The following is a 20,060-nucleotide window of genomic DNA, read 5'->3' on the forward strand; positions in this document are numbered from 1 at the left end:
ATTATTAAACAGTTAATGAGCTCGGAAGCACCAGGAGGCTGTTTATAACAATAACAACAGTTGATTGGCAAGTTTTCATGCTTGTAAACTGTTTAATAAATGTAACCAAAGCCGGCAAAGATTGAGGAAAGATGTACACGTTCGTAAGTGCTTGCGTAACTGCTTCGTGAATCTGGCCCCAGGTTCGTAAGTGCTTGCGTAACTGCTTCGTGAATCTGGCCCCAGGTTCGTAAGTGCTTGCGTAACTGCTTCGTGAATCTGGCCCCAGGTTCGTAAGTGCTGGCGTAACTGCTTCGTGAATCTGGGTCCAGACCCTTTCCAATTGCTATATAGTCGTATTGGCTTGGTGCTTTACCCTGATAATTCCTTCCTCCATTCGCCCCTTCCCTCCCCCCCCCCCCGAGGGTCATACTGTAGGTGGTAGTACGGTCGGCCGAGCGGACAGCACGCGGGACTTGTGATCCTGTGGTCCTGGGTTCGATCCCAGGCGCCGGCGAGAAACAATGGGCAGAGTTTCTTTCACCCTATGCCCCTGTTACCTAGCAGTAAAATAGGTACCTGGGAGTTAGTCAGCTGTCACAGGCTGCTTCCTGGGGGTGGAGGCCTGGTCGAGGACCGGGCCGCGGGGACACTAAAAAAAAAAAAAGCCCCGAAATCATCACAAGATAACCTCAAGATAACGGTCGGTCATCTCCCAAGTCCAGGTAAGTGTCATTCAACCCCCCCCCCCCAAGGTGGTGTGAATGAAGACTTACGAGAGCTGCACATCTTAAGTCAATCATGTATGCAAGTTTCTAATAATGAAACAGCTTACGAGGTCGGAAATACGGCGAGGAGGGTCTCGACTTAAGGTCATTATTGTTAAGGCACCTCGTAGTCCCTTCAGAGCCCTCAAACTGTTTAATATCTTATCTTGAGATGATTTCGGGGCTTAGCGTCCCCGCGGCCCGGTCCTCGACCAGGCCTCCTTTTTGTTACACCCCCCCATCCAGGAAGCAGCCCGTAGTAGCTGTCTAACTCCCAGGTACCTATTTACTGCTAGGTGAACATGGACATCAGTGTGAAAGAAACTTTGCCCATTTTTGTTTCCGCCTCCACCGGGGATCGAACCCGGAACCTCAGGACTACGAATCCGAAGCGCTGTCCACTCAGCTGTCTGGCGCCCCAATATGTAAACAAGCCCGCCACATTGGAGGGAAGATGTACAGGTTTCGCAAGTGGCCGTGTAAATGAATCACAGACACCAGGAACTCACACTAACATGCCATATCCATGAGATATAGCACCATTGGAGCGGTGCCTTGGGCTCGAACCTGCGTCTGCGGGGTTACCCTGGACGCCAGAAGGTAAAAAGGAAGCCTCAGGTGTCCTCATTATTGTTAAAATAACCTCTTAAATGTTCTCTTAAATGTTGAAAGAGAGAGTCACACTTCCGGAGAGTGAACGTTCTCTTGTGAACTACGGCGCTGAAGTGGATCACTCTTCTCTTAAACTTCCTCATTTGGGGTCAGTTTTCTAAATGTTACGGATGTTTCTATTGTTATTGGTGGGAATTGGGCGAGTGTTGGAGGTGTTATCGTACATCTGGGTAACCGAAGATACCTGTGGAACAATAATTCAAATTATTATAAAAATGTTATTGAGATAGATAGATAGAGAGAGAGATAGAGATAGATACATAGATAGATAGATAGATAGATAGATAGATAGATAGATAGATAGATAGATAGATAGATAGATAGATAGATAGATAGATAGATAGAGAGATAGATATAGAAGACAAACAAGTTTTAGTAAGTCATGAAAAGATTACTTTTTTTGTAATATTATTTGAATGAACAGAATTGTGTAATTTTTTTTTCGCATGGCTGAAGTTATTTCGCCATTGTTAGTGGTGTGGCGCGCGAGTTTGTCTCACAGTCACGTGCATCATGAACGATGACACGCCAGGCATGACAGACTCCAAGTCCCAAACAGCACAGTTTGTCAACTTGCAAGATTCTTGTTATAAGTTCGTCACGAATGTTTGAAAAAAAAAATGTCTTATCGCAAATGTTTGAGACAGGATGTGGGACTGAATTAATGGATATGGCCATAACGGTCCGAAACAGTCAGGAAGACCATTGACAAAGACTGAAAGAGCTCCCTGTGTTTATGGAATTTGATCCAAAGTTATAAAGGAACTGGTAAATGAACTGCCCGAAACGCTTTGCGTAATAGTGGCTTTAGGCATTGTATGTACTAGCTCTATCTATAAATCTATCAATTTTTGTAAAACCTCTTGTATGTATGTACTCTACCTGAATAAACATTTATTTATTTATTTATTTTAACTGTCTTCCACTGAAACTCCTTTTCAGGAGACTAAAACCAAAATATAGTTTCCATGAGTTGGAAATATGCAAATGTCACCTCTATCTTCAAAAAAGGCAGAGAGAGCTCACCTTGACACAATCTATTAAAACCGAGTAAAACAAGGTTACCAAAGCAATCTAGTAAAACTAGGCTACCCTCTAGAGAGGGTAACCAGCTATTGAGACAAAGGACTTCCAACAGATGTAGTATACATGGACTTCTCTGAAGCCTCTGACACGGGACCACATTTTACTGGTAAAACAGATACAAGCACGTGGAATAAATGGGAAAGTAAAATTCTGGTTAATCAATGGATGAAACCAAGGGGCCAGATTCACGAAGTAGTTACTCAAGTACTTACGAACGTGTACAGCTTTTCTCAATTTTTGGCGGCTTTGTTTACAATTATTAGATAGTTAATGAGCTCCGAAGCACCAGGAGGCTGTTTATAACAATAACAACAGATGATTGGGAAGTTTTCATGCTTGTAAACTGTTTAGTAAATGTAAACAAAGCCGCCAAAGATTGAGAAAAGATGTACACGTTTGTAAGTACTTGCGTAACTCCTTCGTGAATCTGGCCCAAGAAAGCAAAGGGCCGCTCTCAAAGAAAACTAATCTGACGGGAGAACTGTGGTAAATGTGGTACCACAAGGGAGCATCGTGGAACAAGCCCATTCTGTCACATACATCAATGACATAGATGAGAATATTACAAATGACCTCATCAAATTTTCTGAAGAGACCAATATTAGTGTAAAGATGGAAGTGAAAATGATGTGGAGGTCTTAGAAAGAGATGTACATGAACTCCACAAGTGGTCGGAAGCCTAGCAAGTGTTGTTTAAAATTGACAAGTGCTGCAAGACTTTGCATGTAGAGCGGAATAACGTACATCACAACTCACATCAACAACACTTCCTCGCAGCAGGAAGAAAATTACCTACGAGTCAGAATCCACCAGTCATTGAAAATTGCACAATAAATTTAAGCTGCAGTATAAAAGCCAACCGAGAATAACGGAAAGCCTAGCAAAAGTCAAACGAATCTTTGACTTCAAAGGAGAGAAAGGGGGTTATATAGACCTCTGGTGCGCCCACATTGTGATCGCTGTATCCATGCATGAAAACCTCATCTTCAGGACATACCTGACTTCGGGAAAGCACAATGCAGAGTCACAAAACATCAGTCCAGAACTAAGTTGACTCATTCCAGGAAACGCTTGACGTGACAAGGCTGATCTCGTGGAAAAACTTTTAAAATACCACTTCTTCAGAAGGTCACATGTAACATATACAGAGAGAGCAAACTACCTAATTACAGCCAACATTGTTTACTGCAATAGTGATTATATTGGCGAGGATGATTATAAGAACAATAATTTTAATAAAATATAATTTTGAAATTGAAATTGAAAATATAATTTCGTTATATTCATTGCTTCCTATCTATATATCTACCTACCTACCTACAAATATACTTAGTTTCCTACCTAGTGCTTTAAACTCGCACATATAGTGCTACCCAATCCCCCAATTTATGTGCCTAAGCCAAACAACTTCACCATTGTAATCATTACAACCATCTTACATCATGGTAATTGAACGCATATTTTAATGCATTATACCTTTAAATAATCCTCAAATAATCCTACAATGTACCTGTTGATAACCCTCAAATTTTACTTTAATATGCATACTAATCTTTGTCAAATTTTCTTACACTGTACCTATTAACATTTTTTATCAATTTTGCAAGAAATTACCTACTTAAAATTATCTGTTAGATTAAGTACCTGCCCGAAACGCTATGCGTTAGTGACTTTACAAGAATGTAACAACATCAATGCTATGTACTCTCATAAACCCAATGTACCTTCTTGCATATAAATAAATAAATAAATGATTTGCAACGGGATTTGAAAATTAGAAATGTTGGGTCTTAAAGAAGGCGGGATTATTTTTCTGATTCTCTCACACTCGTTTTTATGTTGTTTTTATATATTTATTAATTACTCCTTTTCATTATCTCCCACATCTCTTATTCCTACGTCCACAGAGGCGTAATTAAACAATTAAACAAAAAAAATTCCTGTTGCAGGGTCGATGCAGGAGTTTACGATCTACGTGATAGAATTGCTGACGGACAACAAGGCGCTCTACAAGCCCTGTACGACATTCAAGGTAAACAACCTGTCCTCTCACTTAATCCCTCGCATTTGGCACGGAATCGACCAATCCGTTAAAATAGCGACGTTTTGCTGAAAATTCAAGCACCGTAATAATGACGTTTACTATGACTGTCTCGATAGGTTAGGTGGGTTTGTACATTTTTGTGTATGCAAAACAGTTAGTGAATGGCAAGCCAAGAGAACTTTATGCTCATCCATGATTTCAGCCTACTGGCCAACCAGCAATTTAGGTATACTTAATTCCTGAAGACAGTCTAGGATTAAAGTAACATAATATGTTTATAAGAACATATACAATATAATAAGTTTTCTGAGAAAACTTAAAAATCTTTCTCTGTGATCCCATAAAACATCATGAGTTGGCAAAGTTATTGCATAACACCTTCACCAGCCAGTTTAGTGACTCTTACAATCTTGGCGGAAGCTTCAACAAACTGTGGTGAATGTGTGAGGCGCACGTGTCTGGAGGTGTTGTGGTCGGTTATACCACTATGATGGCGCAAACCGTGGTACCAGCGCGCCAATATCTATATTTACCCGCGTAATTTACGAGTAAAACAAAAAATAAATTCCTAAAATTTACTCAGGGCTTATATAAAGGCTAGATATTATTTAAACAACCAGTAAGGACTTAATCGATAAATATTTATAATTTATGAACGTTATGTAAAACGTTCATAACGTGACCACATTTATTGTTTGAATTTATGAAGATGAGGCTAAATCTCTTTCCTGCATTATAGGAGAGAAGAATAGACACTAACACTATCACTTTTAATGATATACTATTATTATTTGGCAAGATAATTTAACAAAAGCACAACAGTAGAAGACATCTACAGTCCGTGGTGGCACAGTGGTAACACTCTCGCCCTACGATTCGCAAGGGGAGGATTGACTAGGCGCCATTCCTTAACTGTTGGCATTTGTTAACCCAGTACCTAGTTGTTAACATATTAGTGGGTCATATTCCAGGGAAAACTAGTAGAGTAAGGGAAGTTTCCTTACTCTTACTTACTTCCCTTAAGGGAATTAGAGTTCCCTTCCCATGAGCTATGGGAAGGGAAAGCTCTGTCAGTCTGTCTGTCTACTCCTGTACCAACCTCTCAAAAAATAAAAAAGTAGCCCTGTATGACTTGCCAATGATAACGTTTTCATGTTTGAAAAATATTGTTCAAAATAACTGACCTTCAGACAGGGTGAAAGCTGTAACGAGCGATAATGTTATTCAACAATCATTATGACTGAAGTTGGAAATCATATTATGATCAAGATCATAAAAAGAGATTATAGAAAACGAATGTTTTTATGCTTGGGGGGGGGCGGGGAACTCTTATCTTGTAAATTGGTATTTATATGTAACTAATCCCTTCCCGTGTTCTCACATAATGCATAGTAGTTTTATGTTATTGTTGTTTAAGATTCTTCATAGGATTCTACTAGGAACAAAAAGTTCCAAATCGCAGTTTTAACAGAAGTGACGTTTTATATGCCTGGATAGGTTAGGTGGGTTGCTCGGGTTCGTCCGTTGCTGGCTAGGCAAAACAGTTTCGTATTTGACTTTTCTGTTTAAGGGAACACAGATGCATTTTTTACGAAGTGCGAAATCGAGAGAACCGACTGAGATCTCTTTCGATTTGCCACACCGTAACATATGCGGCTGTTTTGCCTAACCAGAAATGTGTGAACCCTGTTTCCTTACCCTTTTGACTTTGCAATAATTTCTTGTCCCCCACAACTCCCCATTTCTATTGATCTCACCCCATCATAGATCTCCACAGCGGGAGATTCTCAGGCTTTCACGAGCGTCCAATTCCAAGTGGTTTTGCCTGACCACGACTAACTTGGGGGTTGAGACCTTAAAAGGTTTTAGAAACCGCTAGGTCTCAGACCTACGTTTCGTACCCCACTAGATTTCAAACCCTACAAGATCTCAACTCCCACTAGGTTTCAGACCACGAAAAGTTTCAAACCTTAAAAGACTTCAGAATCAAGTAGGTTTCAGTCCCCAAAGTGAAGCCACCACTATAGGTTATCTCAAAAAAAGGTTTCAGATCCCAAAAATATTTTAGACCCCTAAAATGTTTCACAGCTTCCCCCATTGACCTTACACTATTTTTTTATCCGAACCTTACCCATTTCCCAGCTTTTCTACCCATGAGAGAAGGAAATATTAAGAGCTTGAACTATTCCAGGGTGTTTTCCAGACCCACAAGGCCCTCTTCCAGTGCAACGATGGCCTGGGCCACCCAGGACAGTTTGTGTACATCCGCGACGACAGGGAGGAGCAGGAGTACTTTGGTCTGTGTGAGGTGGAGGTCTTCGCTTTCAGAGGTGAGTGAGTGGAGAGAGAAAGAGGAGGGGGGGGGATAGAGGGGAGGTAGCAAAGAGGGAGAGGGTGAGGAAGAGGAAGGGGGAGAGAGGGGGGGGAAGAGAGAGAGGAGGAGAGAGAGAGGAGGAGAGAGAGAGAGAGAGAGAGAGAGAGAGAGAGAGAGAGAGAGAGAGAGAGAGAGAGAGAGAGAGAGAGAGAGAGAGAGAGAGAGAGAGAGGAGGAGGAGAGAGAGAGAGAGGAGGAGAGAGAGAGAGGGAGAGGGAGAGAGAGAGAGAGAGGGGAGAGAGAGAGAGAGAGGGGGGGAGAGAGAGAGGGGGGAGAGAGAGAGAGAGAGAGAGAGAGAGAGAGAGAGAGAGAGAGAGAGAGGGGGGGGGAGAGAGAGAGAGAGAGAGGGGGGGGGGAGAGAGAGAGGGGGAGAGAGAGAGAGAGAGGGGGGGAGAGTGAGAGAGAGAGGGGGGAGAGAGAGAGAGAGAGAGGGGGGAGAGAGAGAGAGAGAGGGGGGGGAGAGAGAGAGAGAGAGGGGGGGAGAGTGAGAGAGAGAGGGGGGGAGAGTGAGAGAGAGAGGGGGGAGAGAGAGAGAGAGAGAGAGAGAGGGGGGAGAGAGAGAGAGAAGGGGGGGGAGAGTGAGAGAGAGAGAGAGGGGGAGATCAAAATGATCTACTACTGTACCAGAAATTCTAGCCTATATCCTCAGTTTGCTAACTGTAGGTAGTAACTGAGTGATTGTAACTTATCCAACACAGCCCACTAGTTGGGGGCGTGTGCAGGACATATAATTGTGACACTTGCTCTCCACGTGCCAGCTATTTTATTTAGAAACTGTACTTTAGGTCGGTCTCGAGCCCAATGTTAATGTGACGATGTGCATTAAATTTTGTAACTAGTTCATCAAAACTGTAATTTGCTAGACCATCGCTGACTTGTAAGTCATATAACTGGATTTGTACTGTAGGACTACTCTTCCCTTCCACCCGAGTGCTTGTGGATCATACGTAAAACATGGACTGGCTTCAGTAGGAGCCGTCAGCAGTAGAAATCCGGTTTATAACTTTTTTTTACAAGTCAGCTGTGGTCTAATGGTAGGGTATGCAGATGGCAATGCCAAGGTCGTAGGATCGCACCCACCTCATTGCCTTGGTGGATTTTCTCATTGATATACATCACATTAATGTGATTTCTGTGGATTATTATTATTATTATTGTTATTATTGAGAAAATCAGTAGGAGCCATGCAGAGGATTCCAACCTGCACACGTGATACTTCCAAGCACATGCCTTAAACCACTGGACCACATTGTGCTACAAAAGTAACCTAACCTGGAGGATTCAATTGAATCTTTCAAGAGTCCCGAGGCATCCAGCTGATACCAAATCAAAATTTCACACACACTACCCACATACATCCTGGTATGGTACAGAAGTAGTACTCCCTAATGCTATTCTTCAAATGCACAAAGAAATCACTTAACATGACGTACCAATGAGAAAATCAGTAGAAGCCATGAGGACGACTCAAAACTGCACACTGGGTACACCCAGTGGAGCTAAATTTGATCTTATTCTCTTCCTGAACATTTTAAACACTTTTGAGCTTATGATAACCCCAATCCCTTTTCTCCCAGAGCGAATCCCATGTGGAGAGCCAGAGGTTCCAGTTGAGGGGGAGGTGATCCGCCAGGGGGAGGCCAAGGCAGAGTACTCCTGCAGATCGGGCTTCAGGCTTGAGGGCGACCAAGTTCTCACTTGCTCCTCCAAGGGCAAGTGGCAAGGGCAAACTCCCAGGTGCAAAGGTGAGTTCCTGAATTATTATTTCATTTTAAATTTTTTTTTTTTTACTTAACTCTTACATACTTCTTAACACACAATTAACATTTATCTCTCAGCTCTAAACCTACTCTGGACAATTCTTGGGTTGGTGTTGTGCTTAAGGCTTATTAACATCTGGAGGGTTATTAAGGCCACTACTGTAGCTTACTGTCCAACCAGCAAGAATATTTTTGTCTTGAACATAGTCCAGGACTAAACTAAACTCTCGGTGTGTGTGTATATACACTGAAAAGTGGAGTACACTTCTCAGTGTATATCTCTCAGTGTATATACACCATACACACCTCTCAGTGTATATATACCCAGAAGCTGGGGTATACACCTCTCAGTGTATATACACCCAGAAGCTGGGGTATACACCTCTCAGTGTATATACACCCAGAAGCTGGGTACACCTCTCAGTGTATATACACCAGAAGCTGGGTATACACCTCTCAGTGTATATACACCAAGAAGCTGGGTATACACCTCTCAGTATATATACACCAAGAAGCTGGGTATACACCTCTCAGTGTATATACACCCAGAAGCTGGGTATACACCTCTCAGTGTATATACACCCAGAAGCTGGGGTATACACCTCTCAGTGTATATACACCCAGAAGCTGGGGTATACACCTCTCAGTGTATATACACCCAGAGGCTGGGTACACCTCTCAGTGTATATACACCCAGAAGCTGGGTATACACCTCTCAGTGTATATACACCCAAAAGCTGGGGTATACACCTCTCAGTGTATATACACCCAGAAGCTGGGGTATACACCTCTCAGTGTATATACACCCAGAAGCTGGGTATACACCTCTCAGTGTATATACACCCAGAAGCTGAGTATACACCTCTCAGTGTATATACACCCAGAAGCTGGGGTATACACCTCTCAGTGTATATACACCCAGAAGCTGGGGTATACACCTCTCAGTGTATATACACCTCTCAGTGTATATACACCCAGAAGCTGGGTATACACCTCTCAGTGTATATACACCCAGAAGCTGGGTATACACCTCTCAGTGTACATACACCCAGAAGCTGGGGTATACACCTCTCAGTGTATATACACCCAGAAGCTGGGTATACACCTCTCAGTGTACATACACCCAGAAGCTGGGTACACCTCTCAGTGTATATACACCCAGAAGCTGGGTATACACCTCTCAGTGTATATACACCCAGAAGCTGGGTACACCTCTCAGTGTATATACACCCAGAAGCTGGGTACACCTCTCAGTGTACATACACCCAGAAGCTGGGGTATACACCTCTCAGTGTATATACACCCAGAAGCTGGGTACACCTCTCAGTGTACATACACCCAGAAGCTGGGTACACCTCTCAAGTGTATATACACCCAGAAGCTGGGGTATACACCTCTCAGTGTATATACACCCAGAAGCTGGGTACACCTCTCAGTGGCTCAGTGTATATACACCCAGAAGCTGGGTACACATCTCAGTGTATATACACCCAGAAGCTGGGTACACCTCTCAGTGTATATACACCCAGAAGCTGGATACACCTCTCAGTGTATATACACCAAGAAGTGGGGCACACCTCTCAGTGTATCTGTCCTTGTGTACAATTCTTAATATACAGGATACTATGAAAAATAATAATAATTTGATGATTTTTATGATTTTCAAATAATAGTTTTTTAATTATGGAAATATGGAACAAAATAAAAATAAAAAAATTGATGATTCATGAATACATGAAATTTTACATAAAGTACATTTTTATTTTGTCATGTAAAGTCCTGTAATTTGGATGGAAGGCTTTGTCCATAAATTTAGGCACCTGTTACAATATTTGAAGAAAATCTTAAATATTTTATAGTTCACTAAAATAAACTATAATGTAAAATGTAAAAAATGATCTCAATCTTGATTATTTTGTATAAATTTGATTACCTTGCTAAGGTAGTCCAAAATTCTTCTATTATATTGTTTGTAATGCCAACCAATTCCTAGATACCACGACTGATGATCGAAAAATGTTATTCATTGCAAGCCTACGAGCCACTCAGGCAAGAGAGAGAAGCAAATAATACTGGTGCAGGAGCTGAGGCTGTCGACAGGGATGAAACTGAAGTACTAGTCAGGGAAAGTGTGAACTCTGATTCAGTCTGCCCGGACAGAGAAGACAGTAGACAGGAAATTGTAACAGACAGCACTGACAGCTTGAAAGGTACAGACACAGCAGACCTTGATAGAGAGAGAGACAAACAAGAGACAAACATGCAAATTCTATGCAAAATTATATTTGCAGACATAGATATTATGGAAAGAAAAATGGATTGAAATACAGTTACCCTAATCGCAGAAAATTTCTGTATCTACTTAAGAATGGACAATGTTGATTAGGATCAACATGCAGGTATTTCCATCCTGACTTGTTCAAAACCTTACTGAGGAAAGAAAATTGCTATGATATTTGAGGAAAGAAAATGCTGTGATATCAGCTGACCAGACTTTCACATGGAAGGCACAGAATGCTACACAAAGAATGGAAGACAGGAAAATGGTTTTGGAGAACAGTGAAATAATTGTTTAAATCCAGAAGAAAGAGGTTTCAAAAGGCTCCACCTCGCAAGTCGTGTCGCTGCAAATCGGAGTGCACTGATTGCTCATGGTCATACCCTGCATTGTTGGAATCTGTGCATCCCTGTTGTCTGTTGCTGTTGGTATTGCTGGAACTGACATAAAGAACCAGCCACAGATAACATTACACCCCCACAACAGAGCTTCAACTACAACAGGCAACAGTCCTGCAACAACCAGTCAAATCAGAAGAAATCCATTTTGTGCACGCATAACGGACCTCCACGAAAGATCTCCCAGTCAAAATGCATCAGAGTAACCTCCTTCATCTTTGCCGACATACAGGGACTAAAAACAAAGTTGCAGTTGCAAAACAAAGTACAATACTGTTCATAAAGGGCCTCTTAAAAGGGACAAATGCAGTATTTGGAGCTTTCACAGAAACCCCCATGCAAGGAAATACATAGACAGTGAGATCTGGAAACTGGAATATAATTGATGTAGATATGATAAGAGTAAATAGGTCACATGGAGGAGTAGGTTTGTAGATGATGAGTCACAGTAACATGGTTGAAGGTATGATGACCAAATCACACATTCGAAGATGAAGAAACGATGACATTTCGGCCCCTCCTGGACCATTATCAAGTAGTGTGTTTGAGGTTTATATATTATATAAGGACCTTTTATGCTCAGAGCTCTTTTAACTACAAATGAGGTGGTAGAGGTACTTACAGTAAAACTAGAGAAAAATAAACCAAAAAAAACTATACAAACTAATATGACAAATATACGTGTCAGAATTGAGGAATTCACAGAACAGATAAACATATCAGAGAATAGCCTCAATACTCTGGCAAACCCAATACCAGATATTATTTCCCTTGAAGACTTCAATCTACCCAGACTTAGATGGTGAGTGGTAAACAATAATGTTTTATCAGGAAATCTATCTGGAAATAATCAATCACAGGTCAGAGAACTACTTAAGATTCTGTGACAAATTTTTGTTCAACCAGCAGATAACAGAGCGAACTAGAAATGAAAATATTCTAGTTCTTATCTTCACAATAAAGAAATAATCAAAGCATTACTATCTTAAGGTACCAAATACCCAGATCACAAGCTCATTCACGTGCAAACTAACATCAGCAATTGTAATATGTCCAAAAAATTATCCAGCAAGAAGTGTTATTCAATAAATTCAATTTTAGTAATTACAGGATTGACAGGAAAAAAACATAGAACTTACAAACATTCAATGGGAAAGTGTTTTAAGCAATAAAACTCCCATGCAGGGAATAGAACAACTGACTGCCGAAGTGTACAAAGTTTGTTTAAAAACACGTTGCTTTGTGGCAAGTCAGAACGAGGACTAGCTTAGAAAGAGAATGCAGGCAACATTACAAAAGAAGGAACAAAATAATAGAAATGCTTAAGCAGACATGATTATCCCTACAAAGAAGAATTTAAACAGAGAGATCAAAGAGATAGAGCAGGAATTGAAGCAGTCATATCACACTGAAGAAATAAAATTAGAACAGAAAGCCATACAAGAGATAAAGAACAATCAAAAATATTTCTTCATACACGTATACACAAAAGCAACATAAAAAACACTGTCAGTATTGGACCTTTACTTACGGTTGAAGGTTCATACACAGAGGAAGACAGAAATTACTGAAATCGTAAAAGTCAGTATGAAACTATCTTTAGCACCACAATAAACAGCATGAAAGTGATAGATCTGGACAGCTTCTTTATGAATGATACTCTATCCAAATCCCAGACACTATAACTGACATTAACATGAACTCTGCAAACTTCAAAAAAAGAAATTGACAACATGCTCATGCACTTAACCCCGGGTCCAAATTTGTGGAATTAAATTTTTATAAAGAAATGCTAGATGCCAGTGACACAAGCACTGAGTGTAGTGTGGAGAAAAAGCTTGGACACTGAGGAGATGCCAGAAGCACTTAAATCAGCAGACATCCCTACACAAGGGAGGAAGCAATATACTGTATTGGCTAAAAATTATAGACCAGTAACAAGTGTTATTAGTCTATAATTTTTAGCCAATACAGTACATTGCTTCCTCCCTTGTGTAGGGATGTCTGCTGATTTAACATACAGTAAACAAACATTTGTAACATACTGATTGATACAGTAACTAATATTACTGGTCTATAAAACTGGGCGCACTAATGTTTTAGGGCAACTGGTCTATAAGTAACAATAAAGGCTTTTGAGAGAGTAATCACGAGTCAGCTCTCCAGTTTTATGGAGACCACTGACCTCTACAACCCAGGTCAACTTAGAGCAGGAAGATTCCTTTCGCAGTTACTCGACTACTATGACAGAATCACTGATGCATTAAAAGAAAAACAGAATGCAAAAACATTTGATAAATGTTACCATGGAGTGATAGCCCACAAAATGAGATCAATAAGAATACTGTAACAGGTAAAGTAGGGCAATTGATATTAAATTTTATTTTAAACCGAATGCCAAGAGTAATGGTCAATCAACTAAAATCATGTCCAAGCACAGTGAAAAGTTCTGTACCTCAGAGCACAGTCCTTGCATCGGTTGTATGGTCCCCATATCTTAAGAAGCACATCAACAAACGGAAAAGGTGCAAAGACATGCAACTAAATGGCTCCCAGAACTGAAGGACAAGAGCTACAAGGAGAGGTTAGAGGCATTAAATATGCCAAAACTAGAAAATAGAAGAAAAAGAGGCGATATGATCACTACAGTCAAAATAGTAATGTGAATCAATAAAATTGATAGGGAAGAATTCCTGAGACCTGGAACTTCAAGAACAGGAGGTCATAGATTTAATCTAACTAAACAAAGCTGCCGAAGAAATACTAGTATGAGAAAATTCACTTTCACATAGTGGTAGACGGTTGGAACATGTTAGGTGAGGTAGTGGTGGAGGCCAAAACTGTCATTAATTTCAAAGCATTATATGACAAAGAGTGCTGGGAAGACGGGACACCACAAGTGTAACTCTCATCCTGTAACTACACTTAGGTAATTACTGGTTTTCCTTATTCTCATATCAGATATAGTAAAAAATACAAGTCACAGCCTCGTATCATCTTTGTAGATGATAAAAACTTAGCATGAAAATTACTTCTGTAGAAAATGATAAAAGCTATAAGCTGATATTAATAAAGTTTTGTAATGGGGCAGCAGAGAATAACGATGTTAATAGTGATAAATTCCAGGTACTTAGGTACAGTAAAAATGAAGACCTTAAACAAGATACAGGGTACAAGACACAATCAAATCTGCCCATAGTAGGAAAGCAACATGTAAAGAATCTGAGAATAATGATGTCTGATGACCTGACTTTTAGGGAGCATAACCAAGCAAATATAGCATCAGCTAGAAAAATGATAGGATGTACATTCTAAGAACCATCAAATCCAGGGATCCAATCACTATGCTCATATTATTCAAATCATTTACACTATCCTTCCTTGAGTACTGCTTGATACTTCCCCACTTCAGAGCAGGAGAGATTGCTGAAATAGGGGGATACAGAGAGAACATATACAGCACGCATAGACACAATAAACGGCTAAATTATTTGGACCATCTTAAAGCTCTCAACTCAACACTGGAATGGTAATGAGAGAGGTATTTAATAATATATACATGGAAAATACTGAAAGGCCAGGTCCCAAATTTGCACAGTAAAATAACAGCAAAATAACCAATGAAGAGTAGAAGTGTCATAAGCACAATCAGAGTAGAAGTGTCATAAGCACAATCAGAGTAGAAGTGTCATAAGCACAATCAGAGTAGAAGTGTCATAAGCACAATCAGAGTACGCTCTATGGACATCAGAGGTCCACAGTTCAGTATCCTCCCAGCAAGTATAAGAAATATTACCAGGAACAAAAGTGGACTTCAAGAAGAATTGGATAGTTTTCTACAAGAAGTGCCAGACGTACCGGGTTGTAGTGGATATACTGTATGAGCTTGTAGACTACCCCAAGCAACAACTTGATTTAAAAAGGTGTCACAAGTCAGGGCCAGGGTTGTGGAGAAGAGGAACTCCCACAATGCCATCCAGGAACTGGGGGGAAGGTCTTGGAGGAAGGGAGGGAGGGAGGGTCTTGGCCATATCCATCAAGCCTGGCCTCAGGCCGGGCTCGGGAGTAGAAGAACTCCCGAGACCCTCTCCAGGTAGTGTACCCATTCACAAAGAAATCCTGTATTTCCTTAAGTATTTTTTTATGTGGGTGGGAGCAATATACAGTATTTAATTGTCTTTTTTTTTCCTTTGATTTATTCAAATCATTCTGAACCTTATCCTGAGGAGACTCCTCATTCTTCCTGCTGTCTGGTCTCACATAACACCTCAATCTGTCCAAACTGTCGGTCATTGGCATAGGAGGGGCATCCATAAGCCTAAAAGGCTTTCTGCCCCAAACAATCGGTAACGATTTAACCTCCAGTGCTTTTTACAGAGTCGCAGTGCCCAGCTCCTTCCCATGTCACTCATGGGTTTATAGAGGTAGCCAACTTCCGTGGAGTCTATGGCTATGGCACAGTGGCCACATATACCTGTAACCCCGGCTACATCCTCAAAGGAAATACCACCCGCACTTGTGACCATACTGGCAAGTGGACAAACGAAGCTCCTATCTGTCAAGGTGAGGCCATGTCTCACAGAAACACACCATGAGCACGTGTTATTTTTATGTCAACATTGTGGTTCATTTTATGTGTGTGTGTGTGTGTGTGTGTGTGTGTGTTTGTGTGTGTTTGTGTGTGTGTGTGTGTGTGTGTGTGTGTGTGTGTGTGTAATTACCTAAGTGTAGTTACAGGATGAGAGCTACGCTCGTGGTGTCCCGTCTTCCCAGCACTCTTTGTCATATAACGCTTTGAAACTACTGTGTGTGTGTGTGTGTGTGTGTGTGTACTCACCTATATGTACTCACCTATATGTGCTTGCAGGATCGAGCATTGACTCTTGGATCCCGCCTTTCGAGCATCGGTTGTTTACAGCAATGACTCCTGTCCCATTTCCCTATCATACCTGGTTTTAAAATTATGAATAGTATTTGCTTCCACAACCTGTTCCTGAAGTGCATTCCATTTCCCCACTACTCTCACGCTAAAAGAAAACTTCCTTACATCTCTGTGACTCATCTGAGTTTCAAGCTTCCATCCATGTCCTCTCGTTCTGTTACTATTCCGTGTGAACATTTCGTCTATGTCCACTCTGTCAATTCCTCTGAGTATCTTATACGTTCCTATCATGTCCCCCCTCTCCCTTCTTCTTTCTAGTGTCGTAAGGCACAGTTCCCTCAGGCGCTCTTCATACCCCATCCCTCGTAGCTCTGGGACGAGTCTCGTTGCAAACCTCTGAACCTTTTCCAGTTTCATTATATGCTTCTTCAGATGGGGACTCCATGATGAGGCGGCATACTCTAAGACTGGCCTTACGTAGGCAGTGTAAAGCGCCCTAAATGCCTCCTTACTTAGGTTTCTGAATGATGTTCTAACTTTTGCCAGTGTAGAGTACGCTGCTGTCGTTATCCTATTAATATGTGCCTCAGGAGATAGATTAGGTGTTACGTCCACCCCCAGGTCTCTTTCACGCGTCGTTACAGGTAGGCTGTTCCCCTTCATTGTGTACTGTCCCTTTGGTCTCCTATCTCCTAGTCCCATTTCCATAACTTTACATTTGCTCGTGTTGAATTCTAGTAGCCATTTCTCTGACCATCTCTGCAATCTGTTCAGGTCCTCTTGGAGGATCCTGCAATCCTCATCTGTCACAACTCTTCTCATCAACTTTGCATCATCCGCAAACATCGACATGTAGGACTCTACGCCTGTAAACATGTCGTTAACATACACAAGAAATAGAATTGGTCCCAGCACCGATCCTTGTGGTACTCCACTTGTTACTGTTCGCCAGTCCGACTTCTCGCCCCTTACCGTAACTCTTTGGCTCCTTCCTGTTAGGTAGTTCCTTATCCATTCTAGGACCTTTCCCCCCACCCCCGCCTGCCTCTCGAGCTTGAACAGCAGTCTCATGTGCGGTACTGTATCAAAGGCTTTTTGGCAGTCCAGAAATATGCAGTCTGCCCAACCATCTCTGTCCTGTCTTATCCTCGTTATTTTATCATAGAATTCCAGAAGGTTTGTTAGGCACGATTTCCCTGTCCAGAACCCATGTTGATGTTTGTTCACAAACCTAATGTTCTCCAGGTGTGCAACCAGTCGTAGCCTAATTATTCTTTCCAGTATTTTACAGGGGATGCTTGTCAGTGATACAGGTCTGTAGTTAAGTGCCTCCTCCCTATCTCCTTTCTTGAAGATCGGCACGACATTTGCCTTCTTCCAGCAACTGGGCAATTCTCCTGACATAAGTGACTCATTAAAGATCATTGCCAGAGGCACGCTGAGGGCCTGTGCTGCTTCTTTTAGTATCCACGGTGATACTTTGTCTGGTCCAACTGCTTTAGTTGCATCTAGAGTTGTCAACTGTTTCATTACCTCCTCTGCTGTCACCTCTATATCTGATAGTCTTTCATCTAGGGTAACCCCTTCCAACAATGGGAGCTGCTCAGGCTCGGTAGTGAACACTCCATGGAAACTGGCATTCAGTGCCTCGCAGATTTCCTTGTCACTTTCAGTATATGCCCCCTCTGTCTTCCTTAGTCTTGTCACTTGGTCGTTCACCGACATTTTTCTTCTTATATGACTGTGTAGTAACTTAGGTTGTTTTTTCGCTTTGATTGCAATATCGTTCTCATAGTCCCTTTCCGATGTTCGTCTTATGTTAATGTAATCGTTCCTAGCTCTGTTGTATCTGCTTCTGTTGTCCTCTGTTCTTTGTCTTCTGTACTTCCTCCACTCCCGCCTGCTGGCCATTTTTGCTTCCTGACACTGTCTATTAAACCATGGGTTATTATATTCCTTCTTATTTTTTCCCTTTACCGTTGGTATAAATCTCTCTTCGGCCTCCTGGCATTTCTGTATGACTAGGTCCATCATATCTTGGACTGTTTTTCCTCTAATTTCTTCCTCCCACTGCACTTCACCCAGATAGTCCCTTATCCTCATATAGTCCCCTTTCCTGTAGTCAGCTCTCCTTTCCCAGATCTCTTGTCCCATGGTCATAATTTTGAATTCCATCATGTAGTCAAAGACTAGGACACAATGGTCACTGGCCCCTAGAGGTATTTCATGCTCTAAATTCTCGATATCTTCTACGTTCTGGGTGAAAATCAGGTCTAATAGGCTCGGTGCATCTCCTCCTCTTTCCCTTGTGTCTTCCTTCACATGTTGTGTCAGGAAATTCCTGTCTATAACATCTACTAATTTTGCTCCCCACGTTTCATCCCCTCCATGGGGATTCCTTGATTCCCAATTTATCTCTCCATGATTTAGGTCCCCCATGATCAGCAGCTTCGCTCTCATTCTGTGGGCTAGTGTTGCTGCCTTCTGCAGTTCATCAATACATGCTTTGTTGTTGTCATCATACTCCTGCCTGGGTCTTCTACTGTTTGGTGGGGGATTGTAGATTACCATGATCACAATCTTCCTCCCATCTACTGTCAGAGTTCCATGTATGAAGCTTGTGCACTCATTGGTAACTCGATTTCCCAGGTCACACACAAGTGTGTGTGACCTGGGAAACACACACCTGTGTGTGTTTCCCAGGTGTGTGTGTCCTGTGTGTGTGTGTGTGTGTGTGTTTGTGTGTGTGTGTGTGCGTGCGTGCGTGTGCGTGCTTGCTGGGAAGGTGGCAGTGTGTGGTTACCTTTCTTTTTCAGCAAATATTCCTATGCAGGCCTTAAGCTTCTGGCCGGCCTGCTAAATGTTACTGATTTCAGTCTTAGTTGGTGGATATGAAGTGGTTACTTGTAGTTATTATTTGTGATTAAGTGGCCTTTGTAGCCAGTTTATATTTAAAACAAGTGTAGTTTCATTGAAATTTATTTGTTTTAAAATAACACAATACTGTACATATATTGTCTCTGTTGAAAATTTTGATAACAAGTTCTACCCAATTGCAGCTGTGACATGTGGGCCACCCCCAGTGTTCCCTCATGCCCGCCACACCCTCATCAATGGCTCAACGAACTGGAATGGTATCGCTGTCTACACCTGCAGTGATGGCTACAGGCTCCACAGAGGTTAGAAAACTCCCTCCTCCTCTGGAGGAGCCCCTTAAGACTCTCTCAAGTTATTACACTGATTTAATTAATGTCATCAGTCATGGAGTTCTTATAGGCCTATGGGGACCATGAGCCAGAACCTGGCCCTCTCAAAGAGGCATAGGGAGCAGTGGCACTATGAACACCTTACATTTAAAGTAATTCATGTCTGCCACCACCAGGGAAAGCACCCAGAAAGTCAGCAAAACAAAAGAGACCACTGCATAGTTAACAATGAGACTGCAGCCTCAAAGCTGCCAAAAGAACTCGCCCAACTATGAATACGAACAACCAAAATTTTGCAAAACTAGCACAGGCTTATTTTTCCCACCTATCCCTCTTGTTTGGGGGAGAGGAGGGAGGCAGACCGGGTCAGCCGATCCCATCACTCAGTTCTTAATCTGATGTGTGCGTGGTTGCCACCCTAGTCGCTGGCTCCGGTCCCCCATTTTCAAGTGGTGTTTCTTGATCAACGTTCTTATACCAAATACTGTTGCCTCTTATTGTATGGCATTGGAGCTGCTCCAGCTTGCTTTTGGGGTGGATACCTCTTCTGCCCCGTTTTACAAGCTTTCTCACTCTTTGTTTTACCTGTGGCCTGCTCGTGTGCTGCCCGAGCCT

The 20,060-nt window shown here is 41.8% G+C and overlaps 1 protein-coding gene across 3 annotated transcripts in view; it reads left to right on the forward strand.

Moving 5' to 3' along the window:
* LOC123754497 (uncharacterized) overlaps positions 1 to 20,060 on the forward strand; it is a 126,582-nt gene that overhangs the window by 91,738 nt on the left and 14,784 nt on the right. For all 3 annotated transcript variants that reach the window (XR_011229030.1, XM_069326323.1, XM_069326322.1), the window contains exons 5-9: positions 4,454 to 4,536; positions 6,740 to 6,878; positions 8,499 to 8,666; positions 15,735 to 15,920; positions 19,299 to 19,418. Coding sequence is in view for 2 of the 3 variants with exons in the window: in XM_069326323.1 (XP_069182424.1) it covers positions 4,454 to 4,536; positions 6,740 to 6,878; positions 8,499 to 8,666; positions 15,735 to 15,920; positions 19,299 to 19,418 (696 nt within the window). In the remaining variant the exon portion in view is untranslated. The remainder of the gene's footprint in view (positions 1 to 4,453; positions 4,537 to 6,739; positions 6,879 to 8,498; positions 8,667 to 15,734; positions 15,921 to 19,298; positions 19,419 to 20,060) is intronic.

The sequence above is a fragment of the Procambarus clarkii genome, chromosome 18 (assembly GCF_040958095.1).
Source record: "Procambarus clarkii isolate CNS0578487 chromosome 18, FALCON_Pclarkii_2.0, whole genome shotgun sequence".
Taxonomy (NCBI): domain Eukaryota; kingdom Metazoa; phylum Arthropoda; class Malacostraca; order Decapoda; family Cambaridae; genus Procambarus; species Procambarus clarkii.